We start from the raw sequence: 15,488 nt of genomic DNA on the forward strand, positions 1-15,488 counted from the left end.
TGAATTAAAACACCAAAGACATTCTGTCAAGGAAGGGGGTTTGCTCCAATAAAATCTCTTTCCCACCAGAATCAAGCTGATGTTTGTATTGAGCTGGTGGAGCAGTGCATCACATCTGACAGGCTGCTGATGTGATTGAAGGGCAGAGAGCACAGGACTGTATTGATCTCTCAGCAGCAGGGCCAGCACTCCACGGAGCTCACTTTGAAGTAGCCCCATACAAGTATTGCATTATCTGCCTCATGAGTGCTGTGCAGGTTTTCAAAGGCTTAAATAATATTATGGCACATAAATCTACTAAAGGCTAACCTGATGCCCTTTGTGAGTGAGAACTTCTTGTACTACAAAGGTTCTATCAGCTGGAGCCATGGAAGAGCAAAAACCACAGGGGAAGCAGAGCTGGCTCTTCCCAGACCACCTCTGTGCTACTCCAACACGGGCTGGAGCACACGTGAGCTAGAAGCCATCTCAAATACAGACACACACACTTTACCATGAGTTTTGAATGATTTTCCTAGAACTCTTTATGGAGGTTAAATCTGTATCAATGCAAACTCCTCACTTTTCATACAGAAAAGATTCAATTTTTTCAAGGAAAATAATCTGGTAATATTTCCAGAGGAATCCTATGGGTCTTCTTTCTGAGTTAGCTATCCTTCTGTATCAAAACTCTTACCCTCAAATCCTCCTGGAGAATGAAAGTTCCCACTATATGCTCTGCCCATTTAATGCACTGCCACTGAATATATTCTACACTGACCTATGGATTTGTTTAACCAATATTGATCTCAAATTTCTTTACCCCAACAACTAAAATTGCTTCACTCCAAGAGCTAACACACCCCTCAGTGACACACCCCAATGAAAAGCTCAAGCTCACCTTTAGCTTTACAACAAAAGCAGGCAGTAATTTATTTAAGTACCATATTCAAATTAGTTTTCATAGGTGCTATGCAAAATAAAAAAATTAAGCATAATTTAACCTGATAGATCTTAAGAAGCAAGTGTAAATGGGGATTCATCATTCAAAGAGGTATTTTCCCTGCAGGGATCTCATTTTATCCTAGTGATACTCAACAACTTTCATCTACAATTTGAATGAAAATATTAAAGTCACCCACTGCAGAATGCACATCTGTCAAAAAATCTGAGGGGGCTGGGAAAATGGATAAATGGTTCAGGCTAATCCGTAGCACTTACTAACGTGGACTTTTTCCAGCTAGAGACGGCTTAATGGCAAAGGTCACAGAGCCAGGAGCTAAGAACAGGTCACACAAACACAGCACCACAAATTAATTAACACTGGAAACAACACAGATAAAATGGTGGCTGACTTACAAAACCTGAGCTCTGGCTTCTTCCAGAGGTAAGGAGGTGGGTACAGACACAAAGTAGCAAGCATCGAGCAGGGGAATTCAGAATTTACCCTGGTTTTCTGCAGTGAGTTCTCTGAGTGTTACCTTCTCTTTTCTGGGGCAAAACACTGAGCTTCAACTGCACTTGCTGAAAAAAATCACTGCATTGCCAGACCTACAGAACACCTAATAATACAACAGCAATAACAGCAAGGAGTTATCACGTTGTAAATGTAAAATGATCCATCACAATACCTGCATACACACTCAGGCATGCACAAACATATGTATCAATAAAATAATTCCACCAGAAATGACAGCTTTCCTGGGTGCACAGATCACCCCCTCAAAGCAGTTATTCCTGGTGCCCTAAATCCTACCTTCTGCTTGGAAGAATTAATGGTACCACTGCAGTTTCTTCACCACTTTGGCAGGGAGCAGAGTTTTGGGGAACTCTCATCCTCCCCTGTATCTACCCTCACCATGTGGCAGCTATTCTTCTGGGAGCACCCAGGCTTTTTATCAGAGGAAAAGCAAAATTTTTGGAAAGAGCTCATTAAGAGAGAATTTAATCACTGAGTTTATGTGTAGGCTGGAGAAAAGGTGAAGGCGACCAAGGAACATGCATGCTTATTTAGATGTCGCTTTCCTATTCAAGAAATTCTGCTAAATTTAGCATGTCTTCTGAATGTTTTTTGTTTAGTTTTTGGGGTTTTTTTTTAACAGCAGAAATATTTTAAAGCCTCTCCTTTATTTGTATTTCTTGCTTTTCATATTGTTTTTGCTTTCTCAAGGAAACTGGCAGCTGAAATGGTGTTCTAAAAACAAGTTACACACATTTAGCAGTGTTGCCATTTCAAACACCAGGCTCAGCTGAAACTGCCGTGTGGTAAGACGATGCTGTTTCAGCTGCTGAAGCCCTCAAAGGACAAAAAAACGCTGAATAAAACCAAAATATAAGTCATGAGTCAACAAAAACTCTGGGATTTGTTGCAAATAACATCTTTCAAAGCAGCCCAAAATAGAGGATGCAGTGCTCTTTGCACACACCAGGAGCCCGTACTGTCACCTCCACCCAGCCACTCCAGTTTACATGGTTCTCTCTACTGGAAGTATCAAGTACTTCCTAGAACCTAATGCTGATATTTCAAATGTTCAGATATTTCCATTTTTCAGATAACTAACCGAAGCACCTATGGGAGAAAGGGGAAAAAAAAGAAACAATGCACATGTGCATGAGGATGGCATGAAATGGACCCATACATAAGCACTGAAATCTCATCTGTTGGCAAGCCCCATTCATAAAGTCTTTTTCTAAGGGGATAAAAATAGCATTAAAAGAAAATACATTGATTTTCTTTGCTTTTTCTGGTCTTCAATTCCCAGGGCAGACAGCCTGTAAAACCTGCTGCTGTAATACATATGGGCAGCTGATCGGAGCAGAGAGCTCCAGGCAAGTTTTCAGCATTTGTTTCGAAATACAGGAAAATCAACCAGCAGCCAACATCTCCCAGAAAAGCCAAATACCTACAAACTCGGGGATGAAGAGCCTGCAGCACCAGCACAGGGCTCCACTGCCCACCCTCTGTAACCAGGTAGCTGCATTCCTTTGCTCCATTTGCAAACATCCCTGAGCCATGTGAGCACACTCCTCAGTTATATGGAAGAGCCTGTGAGCACACACAGTTCATCCACTGTGTTGCAAAAGAAAGCAGCATCTACCCAGACTGCCCAAGGGCAAGAACATTAAAGGAACTTCTGTAAGGTCTAATCCTGTTCCCACTGAAGCCACTACAAATTCCTCTGCCAGGGCTGGGAGCAGAAGTGGACCTATGTTGAGCTTTTATTTATTTTTAAACCTATTACCCTCAGAACCCAAACAAGTCTGATAGGAATTTTTCAGAATAGTGTTTTGACACCTGAGCCAAAAACAAATCAGGGAACATATGAACTTCCTACAGCTCTTTGGAGAAGGCAGGGAAGGAGTCTGTTAACTGTGAGAACTCATGGAAAATGGTGAGCAGGGAGCTGCACTGAGCTATCCTTGCTGTCATCTCCAGGGTCTGTTATGATACTGTCAATTGTTCAGGTGTTTGTAAAATTGGACAACACCAGTTTTGTATGCTCTTCTGCTAGTCCAAGTTTCTACTAGCACATTTAAGGCCTCAATAAATTGCATAAATACAGCAGACCTAAAAAAATCTATAGATCATTTCTGGGTGAGCAAAAGAGAGAGAGAGAGGTAATAAATGCAAAATACAAAAATACCAGCTTCACTTAGACAAAAGCCAAAAGATCACGAAGGATCCTATGGCCTGGACTGCTCAAGGCAAAGGACTGCTGAGCCACAGCAGACTCCTGAAAGCAAACTCCAACTTGCACTCACACCTTCACAACAATACTTGCCTTGCTCCTGGGGAGAAAAAGAGCAGGGTGCACCTACATCATGGAACAAGGGAAAAAATAAAAAGGCAAGATAGGGTTTCCATATTTCAGGTTGTTTGCAGACTCTGTATCTGTGGGACTTTTCATTCCAAAATTAACTGTGTGCTGAAGAGAGTCTGGAACAGCAGAGCCTTTATGCTTCCAAGTTTTGAGACAGCCCCAGAGTGCAAAATCTCTTCCCTCTCATTTCTGGAATAGTTTTTGACAATTAGTAGAATCAATGACCACAGAGCAAGAAGTCTGCCCAATCCATCAGGGCCTAGATGTGAAAAGAGGGGGAAGAGAGAGAGAACCTTCTAATGACAGGAAGGGGAGAAGAGGTGTAGAATTTTTTTGGCTTTATTCAGGAGCATTTCCTCATGAATTCTGGAAGAGAGTCAGGGAATAAAGATAGCAGCCAGCACTTACCTCCTGCATCTTTTTAAGGGAGAACTAGAGAAATGCAGCAGTAGCAAATAAAGGAAACCATAAGTAACCTTCTCTGTGCAAGGCAGACACTACCCCAGTAGAAAGAGTTGGCACAAAACCAAGGTATAGAGGCTGCTTGGTAAATTCTCAGTAAATATTAAAAACACAAGTATGTTGATATCTGCATTTTTCCCAAAGTTGATGGAAAAATTAAAGCATGGGTCGATGCTCCTGAGAACAGAGGAGTCAGTAAGAACCCCAGGTTTAGGGGAAAGAACAAAGAGATGGAGAAACTATTATCTTGAATCTCAATTAATGTCGACAGATTCCGGAGATGAGAGAAAAGCGCCTGCACTGGAGCCAGGACCACAGCACCTTTTCCATCTTCCCAGAAAGGCTCACCCAGCTTTCAGAAGTGAGAGAGCAGAGGTGCCTGGAATCCAGGCTAGTGGAATGATGCCAGCAAGACATGGGACCTCCTCTTTCTACAGGTTTCCCCCTCTTCTCTCTCCTCATCACAGGTATGTCCATTGTTCCTATTGAGTCTACAAGGACAGAGGAGAAGGAAAGAAAAGAGACTGCTTTGTTTTCCACAGAAGGCAGTCCTCATGCTCTGTGCTTATACATATATATATATATTTTCCATGTATATATATTCCTCTGCAGAGGAATAGTGGAGACCAAGAGCACAACCACCACCAGGTATCAGTAGGGTGTTAAAGAGCATGAAGAATTTGCTCACCTTTACCACCATCTTAGAAGAAATACCATCAGGAGAAGATCTGACTGAATCCCTAAGCAAAAAAAGCTATACCTGCAACAAGTCTGGATTGATGGGTCATTAAAAGCAGTGATTAAAATACCTTTTCATTTATTTATTAATTTAAAAAAAAATATTTAAAATACAGAAAAAACACAACCACTTCCAGGACAACAGTAACCAAGCATGTAGCAAGTGTATTACACCAACCTCCATAATAAATCCAACCTGCTAATATTTTCAACACTGTATTTTTTCTTGCACATTTTTGAATTACTCCAACACTATTTTAAACAAATCCTTTCACTGAAGAAAATGTCAGTGTATCAAAACTATTTTTTAAACTAATGAGTTTCCTTTTTTGCAAAGCAATTACTTTAAGTACTGAAAGGGTTTCCATGGCACCCTCCACTTTCAACTGACAAATATCAGCAATAGCTGGATTTAAAACAAACAAACTGAAACCCCCAAATCGGCAGTGTTTGACTCAAGGAAAAACATTAAATGTTTTCAAGCAGAAGCACTGAAAAACTTATTCTTACTGAAAGAAAAAAGTATGTACACACACCTGCTTTTCTATCAATCTAAGCAGGAAACCATTTCACTGCTGCATCGTAAGTACAAGAAAAGTGCTTATTAAAACATTAATCACAGTCCATTATATTCTGACTCCATACCAGAAGTTCCCATTACATCACTGAAAATATCTATTAACCAAAACCTGATTCTGACAAGTTACAGAAGTGTAGTGTTTAGGATTTAGTAATGTAAAAGTCAGTTTTAGAAGAACAGTTACACAATTGATTTTGCAGTGGCAAGCAACTATAATTAATTGTTTTTGTGACATTTATTACTGCAGTGGGGTTGATTTAACTGGTGTTTCTACTGTAAAATTATTAAAAAATTATTTCAAACTTCATCTACTTTTATTAAACACATTTATTGTGAAGGTATTTAATACCCGGGACTGGCTAAACAATTTTAAAACGTGCTGGATATACCAGTACATGTAAAACTGTATTGTCTTGTGTAAATATGGGCCTTGTTTAGAACCACGTCTCACAGGAAATTATGCCAAATGAAAACCATCTCCCCTTCTCCTCTCCCACTGAAAAGGATTTATGTTTTACATTTAATACCAGTTAAAGAAACAAAAATATGGTGGCGTTACCTTCAAGCCTGAGCAATAGCTCAGCTGTGAAGTCCCATTATGTTCAAACCTCTGCTTTGTTATTAGAAATACAGCCTAACTCAAATGCTTCAATTTGGAAGAGGGAGAAATGAGCAACTCAATTCTTCCTGGAAGCCTGGCACTACATGTCTTGTTTACCTAGAACAGTTTTCAACTGACTACTAGCAAGGCTTTAAAACCGAAGCCATGAAATTGGTTCCTAAGTGTGTGTACATAATCTCCAGCCAACCATTTTAACTGTGGGTACTTTCCTCAAATCCCTGTAAGCAGCACTACTAACACCAAAAAAAAAAAAAAAATCAAAAATAGCTATAATGCACGACAGGAAACACATATTGTGGTTTTTTGCCCCCTTGACCCAACATAGATGAGTCTCTAACTACAAAAGGCACCTGAGATAATAACCTTTAACCTGTCCTTGGACATCTTCCAATTTCAAAGATCCAAAGAGCTTCAGTCAAGGTACTTTTAGGGTCCCCCCTTCATATCCAATGACTTCTTTCCATGCAGCAGCTCTGGTCTCAGTTACCCCTAAAATCTCTTGCTGCTCCACCAGGTGTGATGGCCATCAGGTGCACAGATGCACACACTGCTAGAATGGAAGGAGCCAGAAATTCAAATTCTTTTATGGGTGTGGAAGACTTGGATGGTTTTGTTTTGCTTTGTTTTGTTTTTTAAGGAAACCAGGAAAAATAAAGAAGGGAACACACATGTGATGGGATACCATTAACTCTTAAGAAAAGTTCTCCAGTTCCACTTTTCCCTCCAGTGTGATCTAATCTAAGGGACCACAGGGTCAGTATCAAAATAAGAAAACAGACTACCAGCCCAACCCTTAAAAATCTTGTCATCCATCACTATCAGGAGTGAGAGCAGTTACATACACAGGATGAAATTTATCAATGGAATTACTGACTTTGGCAAGTGACACGCTCCTGCAGGAAGAGATCCCTCACTCCTACCACTAAGCACTCTTTGGAGAAGCTTTAAACATCATAGACTCCTTCAACAAAGCCATCTGAAGGGGGTTAAAGAATCACAAACTACTGCTTCAAAAGCTGCAGAAAGCTTCAAGAAAGACACCCCCCCCCGTGCTTCTCTCTGCCATTTAAGGAAACTCAGAACTTACCTTTTCAGCCATTTGATACCTGAACAAAGTTTTCATTCAGAAGGCTGCTTTCCAACTGTATTTATCAGTGTCAGAGTCAAGATGATGCACCATTTCTGGCTTTATTTTCCTATTTAGGAGTCTATTTTGCTGGCTGTCTCTGGCTAAATATTTTCATTTTACATACCCCCCCCCTTCTTAAAACAACAGTGTTGAAGGGCTCCGAAAGCCTCTCTCCTCCTTTCCACACTTCCTTTTGAAATTTTTATTGCAATAAATTTTTGCAGATGCTTCAGAAGGCAAATTCAAAGAGGGTGCTCATCATCCTTCTACTTCAACTACATCTGAGACCAAATAGTTTAAGATTAGTGCATCCAAACAGACTCTTCAGGAGAACATGCCAGGGTTTTCTTAGATTGCTCCAGAGCAAGTCCTTGTCATGCCATCTCTCCTGACAGCCAAGCACAGAGCAGGGGCGATGCCCAGATGTTGATGAAGAGGAGGATGAGGAAGAGCTCAGCAATGGGCTTCCATGAGCTCCCCCAGTCTCTACCACACAGACTTTGCCCGCCATGACTAAGGTGTTCCTGCCTCTGTACTCTAACACTGGGCTTAAAGAAAGCATTTGGGGGCTCTGTCCCAGGAAGAACTACAAAAGCTGGAGGACACCGAGGCCCTGCTGTTGTTGAAATGAGAGATAATCAGGACAGATCTCTTCTGCATGTACAAAATGTATTGTTTTTCTTGTGGCAACCACATAATTCCCAGTGCAATTATCCATCTCGCTGAGGAGCCAGAGAAGTACTCAAAAAGAACAACCTGATGGAGTGCAGGAGAAACAAGGAAGGAAAAATGTAGAGAAAAAGAAAACAACTCAGCAAAAAAACCACTGATCTCAAATTTGCCACATAATTTCAGAGATGCAACAGAAGTCCTAAAGTTAACTTCTACCAAAATACAGCAGCTAAGGAGGAAAGTCTGTGGACATAAAAAGTCACAAGAGAACAAGACATCAATAGTAGTATCAATGCAGGGGATGGAGGGAAGGATGGAAGCAAAGAAGGGCTTTCAATAACAGATAAAAACTGTCACAGACAATCAGGTCTTTTTAAGTGGCTGGTAGTAACAAGGCTTTGATTTGCTGAGACACAGAGAGCACAGAAAATAGGGCATTTGGCCCACACAATTGCTGGATGCCTCCTGACACATTATAATACATCAGCAGACAGCTTTGCCTTACACCTTTCAGCTGCCCACTTAGCAGCACTGCCTCCACACCTGCAGAGACAACTCAGGGTTTGCCTCCTTCAAATTCTCAGTAATAAAGCCAATATTACCATCCTGATTTTCCAAAGTAATTTTAAATATTTACTGCTTGATCCCACAGCACAGTTTGCAGACAAATCTCCGTTCCGTTAAGGCTCTGAAATTCTTTTTCTTCTTCATACTGTAAGTATTTTAATAAATGTATGATTTAGTATTCAACAAGCCCACACTACAGAAAGAGTATTCTGGAATAAATGGTATAATTACATTTCCTACAGCGACCTTGTAATCTCCCGAGTATTTATTCTAGACTAAACAGCCTTACTCAGCTGCCCTGTGTCTGATTGTCGATGAAAGAAGCTTGTTTGACAACTGCTTCGAGCAGAAACATATTTTTTCCATGATTGCACGAAAAAGTAAAAAAACATTACCAGACCGGTATTCTGAGCACAGAGACTCGTGTTAGATTGATGAGTTAATTTGGAAGCCAAACGCCAACAAAAACAACCACCATGGACATTCTGCTGTCACAGCCAGCTTTTGAGGTTCATTTAGTGGTACACACACACAGCTACAGCCAGCTTTACATATAACAAACTGCGTGGTATATGCAGGCTTCCTTCTTTGTTTCTTTATATATTTTCCATATTCTCTGCTTTTATAACCCTCCCGAGACCTTTTACAGTTACAGAACCCACACTATACCCACAGGTGGGCGGGCAGGAAGCAAATCTCTCCATTTCATAAGCAGTCCACTTTTAATATATTCAATTGCTAATGACCTTGACAGAAGAGCTCCATGCAAAACACCATATTCTACGGGGTGTCGTTTGAAATGTTCATAGACTTTTTTGCCAGAAAGCTGATTTTTTAAACAGTAAGATTTCAGACTTACTGAAGGCTGCACTCCTTGATTTCCATTCAGCTGGAAAAACTGGTGCTAATCTACCTCCCCTATATTAAATTTGCATCCTTCCAAAATCCTGAAATGAAGCCTGTAGGATTTCTGTGGAACGCTAAAGCAATACCAGACAGTTTCTATATCAAACCAGATTAAGATGGTTTACAGGCAGTTCTGTTGCCTTGTTCCCTCCTGTCTTGAAAGAGACAGCACATTTGGCCATATTCACTATTCCAAAAAAGGGCACCCACACAGTACTTGTTGTACTTTTTTTGCCATTCACAGGTTTTTATCCAATTATTCATGATAAAATGAAAAAAAAATAAAAGGCTGTATGGAAACATAGCTGAGTCTTTAAAGCAATAATCACTCCTTACCTGCCAGTTCTCATTCATTAGGTACCCGATGCAAAACACTTTGCAGCAGACAGAAATCTATCTGCTGAGGATCAGGCCTTGCAACAGGAGAATGGGAAATTCAGACCATATGCCTTGGTAGCCAAGAGAATTCCTGCAAGGAGTGTAGCCCTCTATGTGCCCTCCAAAGCAAGACAAGCTTTCCTTGATCTTACTCAATCTTTTGACTCTGACTACTGAGCTTATTGAGAGACTAGATTCTATTAAAAGGAGCAGAATGAATTCAGTGTTCAAAACCAATGGGCCAAAGCAGATCAAATCAGCCCTTCATTTGTGGCTTTTCTCCTTTTCCAAGATTCAAGAAATATCTGCATACCCCAGTGACAGAGCAGATGTGAAAAATCACCTGCTATGACTTTTAAAGCCCAGCAGTCCTGTCACCCATTCAAAATCAATTCTCAGTTATTTCACTGTCTTGAACCCTACACAGACACTGACAGGGTTCTAGCAGAAGCTAATCCAGCCAAGGACCAGTTCAGCTATGCTGTAAGAATATTTTGGAGACTATCCTGACTTATGCCTCACTTAAAAAAAAAAAAAATCACAATGACTGACAGCAAAGAAGTTACACGAATCATTTCTAGATTGAGTGCCAGAACTCTACATGTGTTTCAAATTACACTACAACACTGTACAACAAAGAAATATGCAGAAATTTTCCACTTGAAGTGAAGGTTAAAAATTAAACACTAACAAAGCTCTAACAGATATGAAACCCAACCTCATCTTAATGTGAAATTTAAAATGCCTGAGCTGTCCTACACTAGGAAAAAAGGAATGAATCAATCCAGTTGTTCATAAGAAAAAGCACAGTGGGCTAAAACATGTTCATTGTATGTACAGATTTTCACAGCACTCCCACTCTGCTTCAGTACTTACCCCCTCAACTCTTAAAATCGCATTCTGTTTAGATTTAACTTCTAATTTATCAAATTATATTACCTGTCCTCATTAGATTAGTGTTCGCCATTGAAATTCTTTTTCTGCATCTTACTTAAACAAAACACTGACTGGGATGATCCTAACAAAGTGGTTATACCTGAAAACAAGTTGATAGATCAATGGGAAGTCACATTTTTCACTGAAGAAAAGAGGAGGAAACCTGATTTTTTATATACACATATATATATACTAGGCTTGGATCTCTCCAAAGCTAAGCAGGCAAACACTGTTTTATTTTAAGCAGTCCAGGCTTGACTTGATCACAAGGTCTGTTGCAAATAGAAATTTTTAACCTGACTTGTAAATTACTTCAATTTTATGAGAATGGTGAGGATATGACTGGCACTGCTGAATATGATCCACTTTGGATTACAAGAGACTGTTTCTAAACTTTGAGTCATGAAGTTCACATATCTTTACCCAAAATGTAATCACAGATTTTCAATTTATAGTCAGTTTTTAAGTGGCTTGTGTACGGCTCTTCACAGCTGTAAAACTTGGTGGCTGCTGTGTGGCTGCTCCTGTTAGACAGACAGACTTACAATTACTGCCAAGTCTACATTTTTCAGGACCTCCAAAAAAACATCATTTGGGTCCTCAGGGTTTTTTTTTGTTTTGTTTTCTTTTTCTTTAGAATCAAAACTATGTATCAAACATATATTTTTAATGCAACACACCACTTTTCATCCCCATCCCGGGTTATTCTTTCGCTACTTGGCATGTCAGTTTGTTATATTTTTCATTTCTTTTGTTTTCCAGTAAGAAAAATGCAGACCTCCAACCACACAAATTCAGCATGCTCAGCAAAAACATCAGGAGGAAAAAAAAATAAAATAAAGAGAGACAGGCCTTTTTTGCCCATCTAAGAAAAGTCATGGCAGCAAGTGCCCAAGCACCCGGGTGCTCCTTGCATTCTCTTGCAGCCAAACACCTCTGCTCCCCAAAACTCAATTCAACAGATTTGCACCACTTTGAACCAAAAGGTGACACTTCCCACTTCAGTTAAACTATACCAAACTAATAGTTTGTGGTGACAGCAGAAGTGCCAGTAGAGCCCTTGATAAGACAGAGATGTCTCTCTCCAAACAGATCAGTAGGTTGCCCTCAGCTCTGTGCAGAAACCAACCATTTCTGAATGCATGTCCCTGAACACTTCAGTAATTCAGAGCAGTGACAAAGTCACACAGACCCAGGGCTGTTAGTCATCGTGGAGGGACAGGCAGCTGCAGAAGCTGCCCCCAGGATGGGCACGTTCCAGTGATCCAAGACCCCACTTTCCTCCAAGGGCAGCACCACATGTTTGGGAGATGCTCTCACACATCCTCTCCCCTTTTCCAAGTCACGTTTCCATCTGACAGCTGAGACAAGCATGAGCTGGTCCTCGAGTTTGAACAACCAAAGTGACCTTTACAGGGGGCTGAAGGACACAAACCCCTACACATTACACCAGTCATTTGTGTTGGGGAAAAAAAAAATCTAAATCTTCATTATTCTCAGATTTCCAATACCCTAACAAAAAAGTGCATAAGGATGTTAATGCTTTTCTGCAGTACTTAAGGAAAAAAAAAGAAAATTTATAGCCCCGGGGGAAATTGAAAACAAATTTGTAAGAACAATTTGAACATAAATATCCTTTTTTTCCAAAATATACAAACTCCACACAGAAGAGCAGTGGAAAAATGCAAAATCAAGTTTATGGTCTGCTCATGAAGTGTTTTGAAAAGCCTAATAAGCAAATAATACAAGTCATCTTAAAAAGCATTTTTTTTAAATTATAAAAGATTCCTTACAAATGTTCTACATGATCCCTTAAGGATTTACCCTTTTTCTTGCTCTTTGCTAAAACCTTCTTGCCACCTGTGTCCTTCATGACAGCAATTCACCAAGAAAAAGAAAAAAGTTCTGAAACCTAAAGCAAGTCTTGCAGAAGATAAGAGGTTAAGGAATACTAAAAAAAACATGAGTTTTTGAAGATATAAAAGAGTGTTTTGAAGATATAAAACTGTATTTTTAAAAAAAAGTCAATAAATTATGCTACCTGAAATGAATTCAAAATCACCAGGTTGACAGTGTCTTTGCAATAATTCTGGCTCCAGAAACTCAGATACCAGCCTGTACATTTGAGGGAACTATTTAGCAGCAATAAATATCCAGACTGCAAAGTTATTAACAGGAAAATGAAAAGAGGGAAACCCCAAAATTTAAAAAATGAAATAATTAAATACATTTCGAATCATACAATGGTTTGGGTTGGAAGGGACTTTAAAGACCATCTAGTTCCAACCCCCCTGCTATGGGTAGGGCTGCCACCCACTAGGCCAGGTGGCTCAAAAACCCCATCCAGCCTGGCCTTTTATAAGCACAAATGAATAGGAAACTAAAAATCTTTAGCTGGAAAGGTTTACATTGTGCCCAGCTCTTCTGCCTCACCCAAGCAGCTGCATGCAGCTGCCTGAAAAGCCCCAAAGCAGGGACAGAGGCACATTAGTTAAGCATTCATCATCAACAGGAAATGCGCATGAGTTCATATAAACACAGAAACACAAATATATAAACCAACAGCCCTGCACGGTTTAAGGTATTTCAGACACCCCATGGAATAGGGTTAGAGCTGTACTGGCTGGGAACCCACAGCAATGATGTATTTGTTTTGGAATGGCAAACAGCCTCAGGACTCAGAACTCTTCTGGTGGGCACCACCAACCCACCCACCCATGAGCCTCCCCTTGCTGCCGCAGCCACCCCGCACCCCTCAACTCCTTCATCACCTCCACAGCCAAGCCCAACAAGCCTGGTTGCTCCTGCTCACAGGAGGAAAATGACACATTTAAAAGTGTCTCCAAAAAAAGACTGTGGCATTGTTTGCAAACCCTCCTCTGAACACCCTCCCACATGGACACTGCAACGCAACTGCAGAATTGAAAGGATTTTGTTCCACGAAGTGTTGGACTGCCTCAGAACCAACAATAAATGCAACGGACATAGATGACAGCATTCCTGACAGATTTGGACACCAGCATTCATGGGGCACAGGCAAAGGGAATCATCCCTGCACAAGTCATCTTTTTCTCGTTTGTGATGAGGCTGAGGAGGCCTCCAAGCTCCCCCTCACACTGGAGGTGCCTCACAGCTGTGCTCCATCCAAACAGGTGGCAAAGGCTGAACCAGGCTCTGTCCAAGTTTAAGCTGCTAATTAATACTTGGTTGCAGAAGCTTGATACCAGATAATAAAAAATACAGCCATCAGGAGGACACAGAAACAGTAAAAATGGAGACAGCCTCAATTCCAGACAGCCTTCAGTTTTCTGAAGCACCATTAGGTTGCTTATTTACCTTACTTAGTCTATCTACCTCTGTCATTTCCTGGATGAGACACAACTTCTCCCATGCCAGTGAACTAGATGGGATTCCTGTTTGGATTTCCGTGGTCTCTGAAACTGCACACTAAATTGCCTCAACTTTGTTCAGTACTTTGTGGCTTCAGTTTTCCCAGATTGCACGGCCAAACATGAACTGTTATTATTTAAACTCTTTCTTGCCTTGCCAGCCTGAACATTCATTCTGCCATGCAGTTTTCCAGGCACTGGAAGTGCTGATGACCTTGAGAGTCAGGCCATGATGAGCTGGGTGACACTACCCCAGTAGCTACACGTTTTCAGGTGGCATTTCAGCCATGAACACGTCTCTAGAGAGGAAACACATCACTTTTGGACTTCCTAACCTCCTCTACCCATGCACAGAAGGTTCCCAAACTCCCTTCCAAACATGGCTGCACACCACGATGCTGCCAAACTGCTGGACCAGCCCTGCATTATATTTTTTGACAAAGTTAAGCTCTGTGCTTCATTTCTCACAAACACAGTTTGACTGTAGACAGCAGCCGACAAGTAAATCTACCCTTTTCCATGGCAAACAGCCCAACTTTAATATTTTTACTGGCTTACAGCTGGGTAAATTAAGCCCCAGATTTTTATTTATTTATTTTTTAATACCGTGCAACTGAAAATGAACAGCTACTTCACTACGACTGCCAAGGACAACCTTAAAAACACTAATGCAATCCAGTCCAGCTCTAAATAGATCTATAAAGGCAAGAGGACCAAAAATTTCAGCTTATCCACCTAAACAAAATGTTGGTTGGGCAGCAAGTCTAATATTTTGTTAAGATCCTTAAAAAGAAAAAAGAAGAAAGAAAAAAAAAGATTCCTGGCAATCTGAAGATGGTAACAATCCCAGCTATAATGCCATGAAATGGGAATTAAAATGCACTGATTTACTTACCCCAGCCTTCCCAGCATTTCAGGCTCTGGAACTTGTGGTCCATATGTCTCCACTTGCAGAGGCTGATATTCATACAAAGTTTCCTCTAACTTTTGAATGGGAGCTAATGAAATATGCTGACCCTGTTGAAAAGCAAAAAAAACCCCAAAGTTAAATTTCTACATACTGGGTCAAGGTTTTGTTTTTACTTTTTTTATATGCAATATAAGAACAAGCATTAACTTGGTCCAGACAAACACCATCCCATTAAGAACATACTGTTGTTCACTGTATTGCTCCATGATTTACATTTTTTTACTGGGACCTACAAATTGGAAGTGATGTTTCATGAGCTATAATTGTTTGGACAAGAAGGAAGGGGGAAAGATTTATTCAGGGCAAGTTTACCATTAGCGAGTACAGCTGCTTCCAGTG

The 15,488-nt window shown here is 40.5% G+C and overlaps 1 protein-coding gene across 2 annotated transcripts in view; it reads right to left on the reverse strand.

Moving 5' to 3' along the window:
- Positions 1–15,488, reverse strand: part of MNAT1 (MNAT1 component of CDK activating kinase) — a 117,971-nt gene that overhangs the window by 19,979 nt on the left and 82,504 nt on the right. For both annotated transcript variants that reach the window (XM_069018507.1, XM_069018508.1), the window contains exon 7: positions 15,075–15,196. In XM_069018507.1, the coding sequence (XP_068874608.1) occupies positions 15,075–15,196 (122 nt within the window). The remainder of the gene's footprint in view (positions 1–15,074; positions 15,197–15,488) is intronic.

Source organism: Aphelocoma coerulescens, chromosome 5 (genome assembly GCF_041296385.1).
Source record: "Aphelocoma coerulescens isolate FSJ_1873_10779 chromosome 5, UR_Acoe_1.0, whole genome shotgun sequence".
In the NCBI taxonomy this organism is placed as follows: Eukaryota; Metazoa; Chordata; class Aves; order Passeriformes; family Corvidae; genus Aphelocoma; species Aphelocoma coerulescens.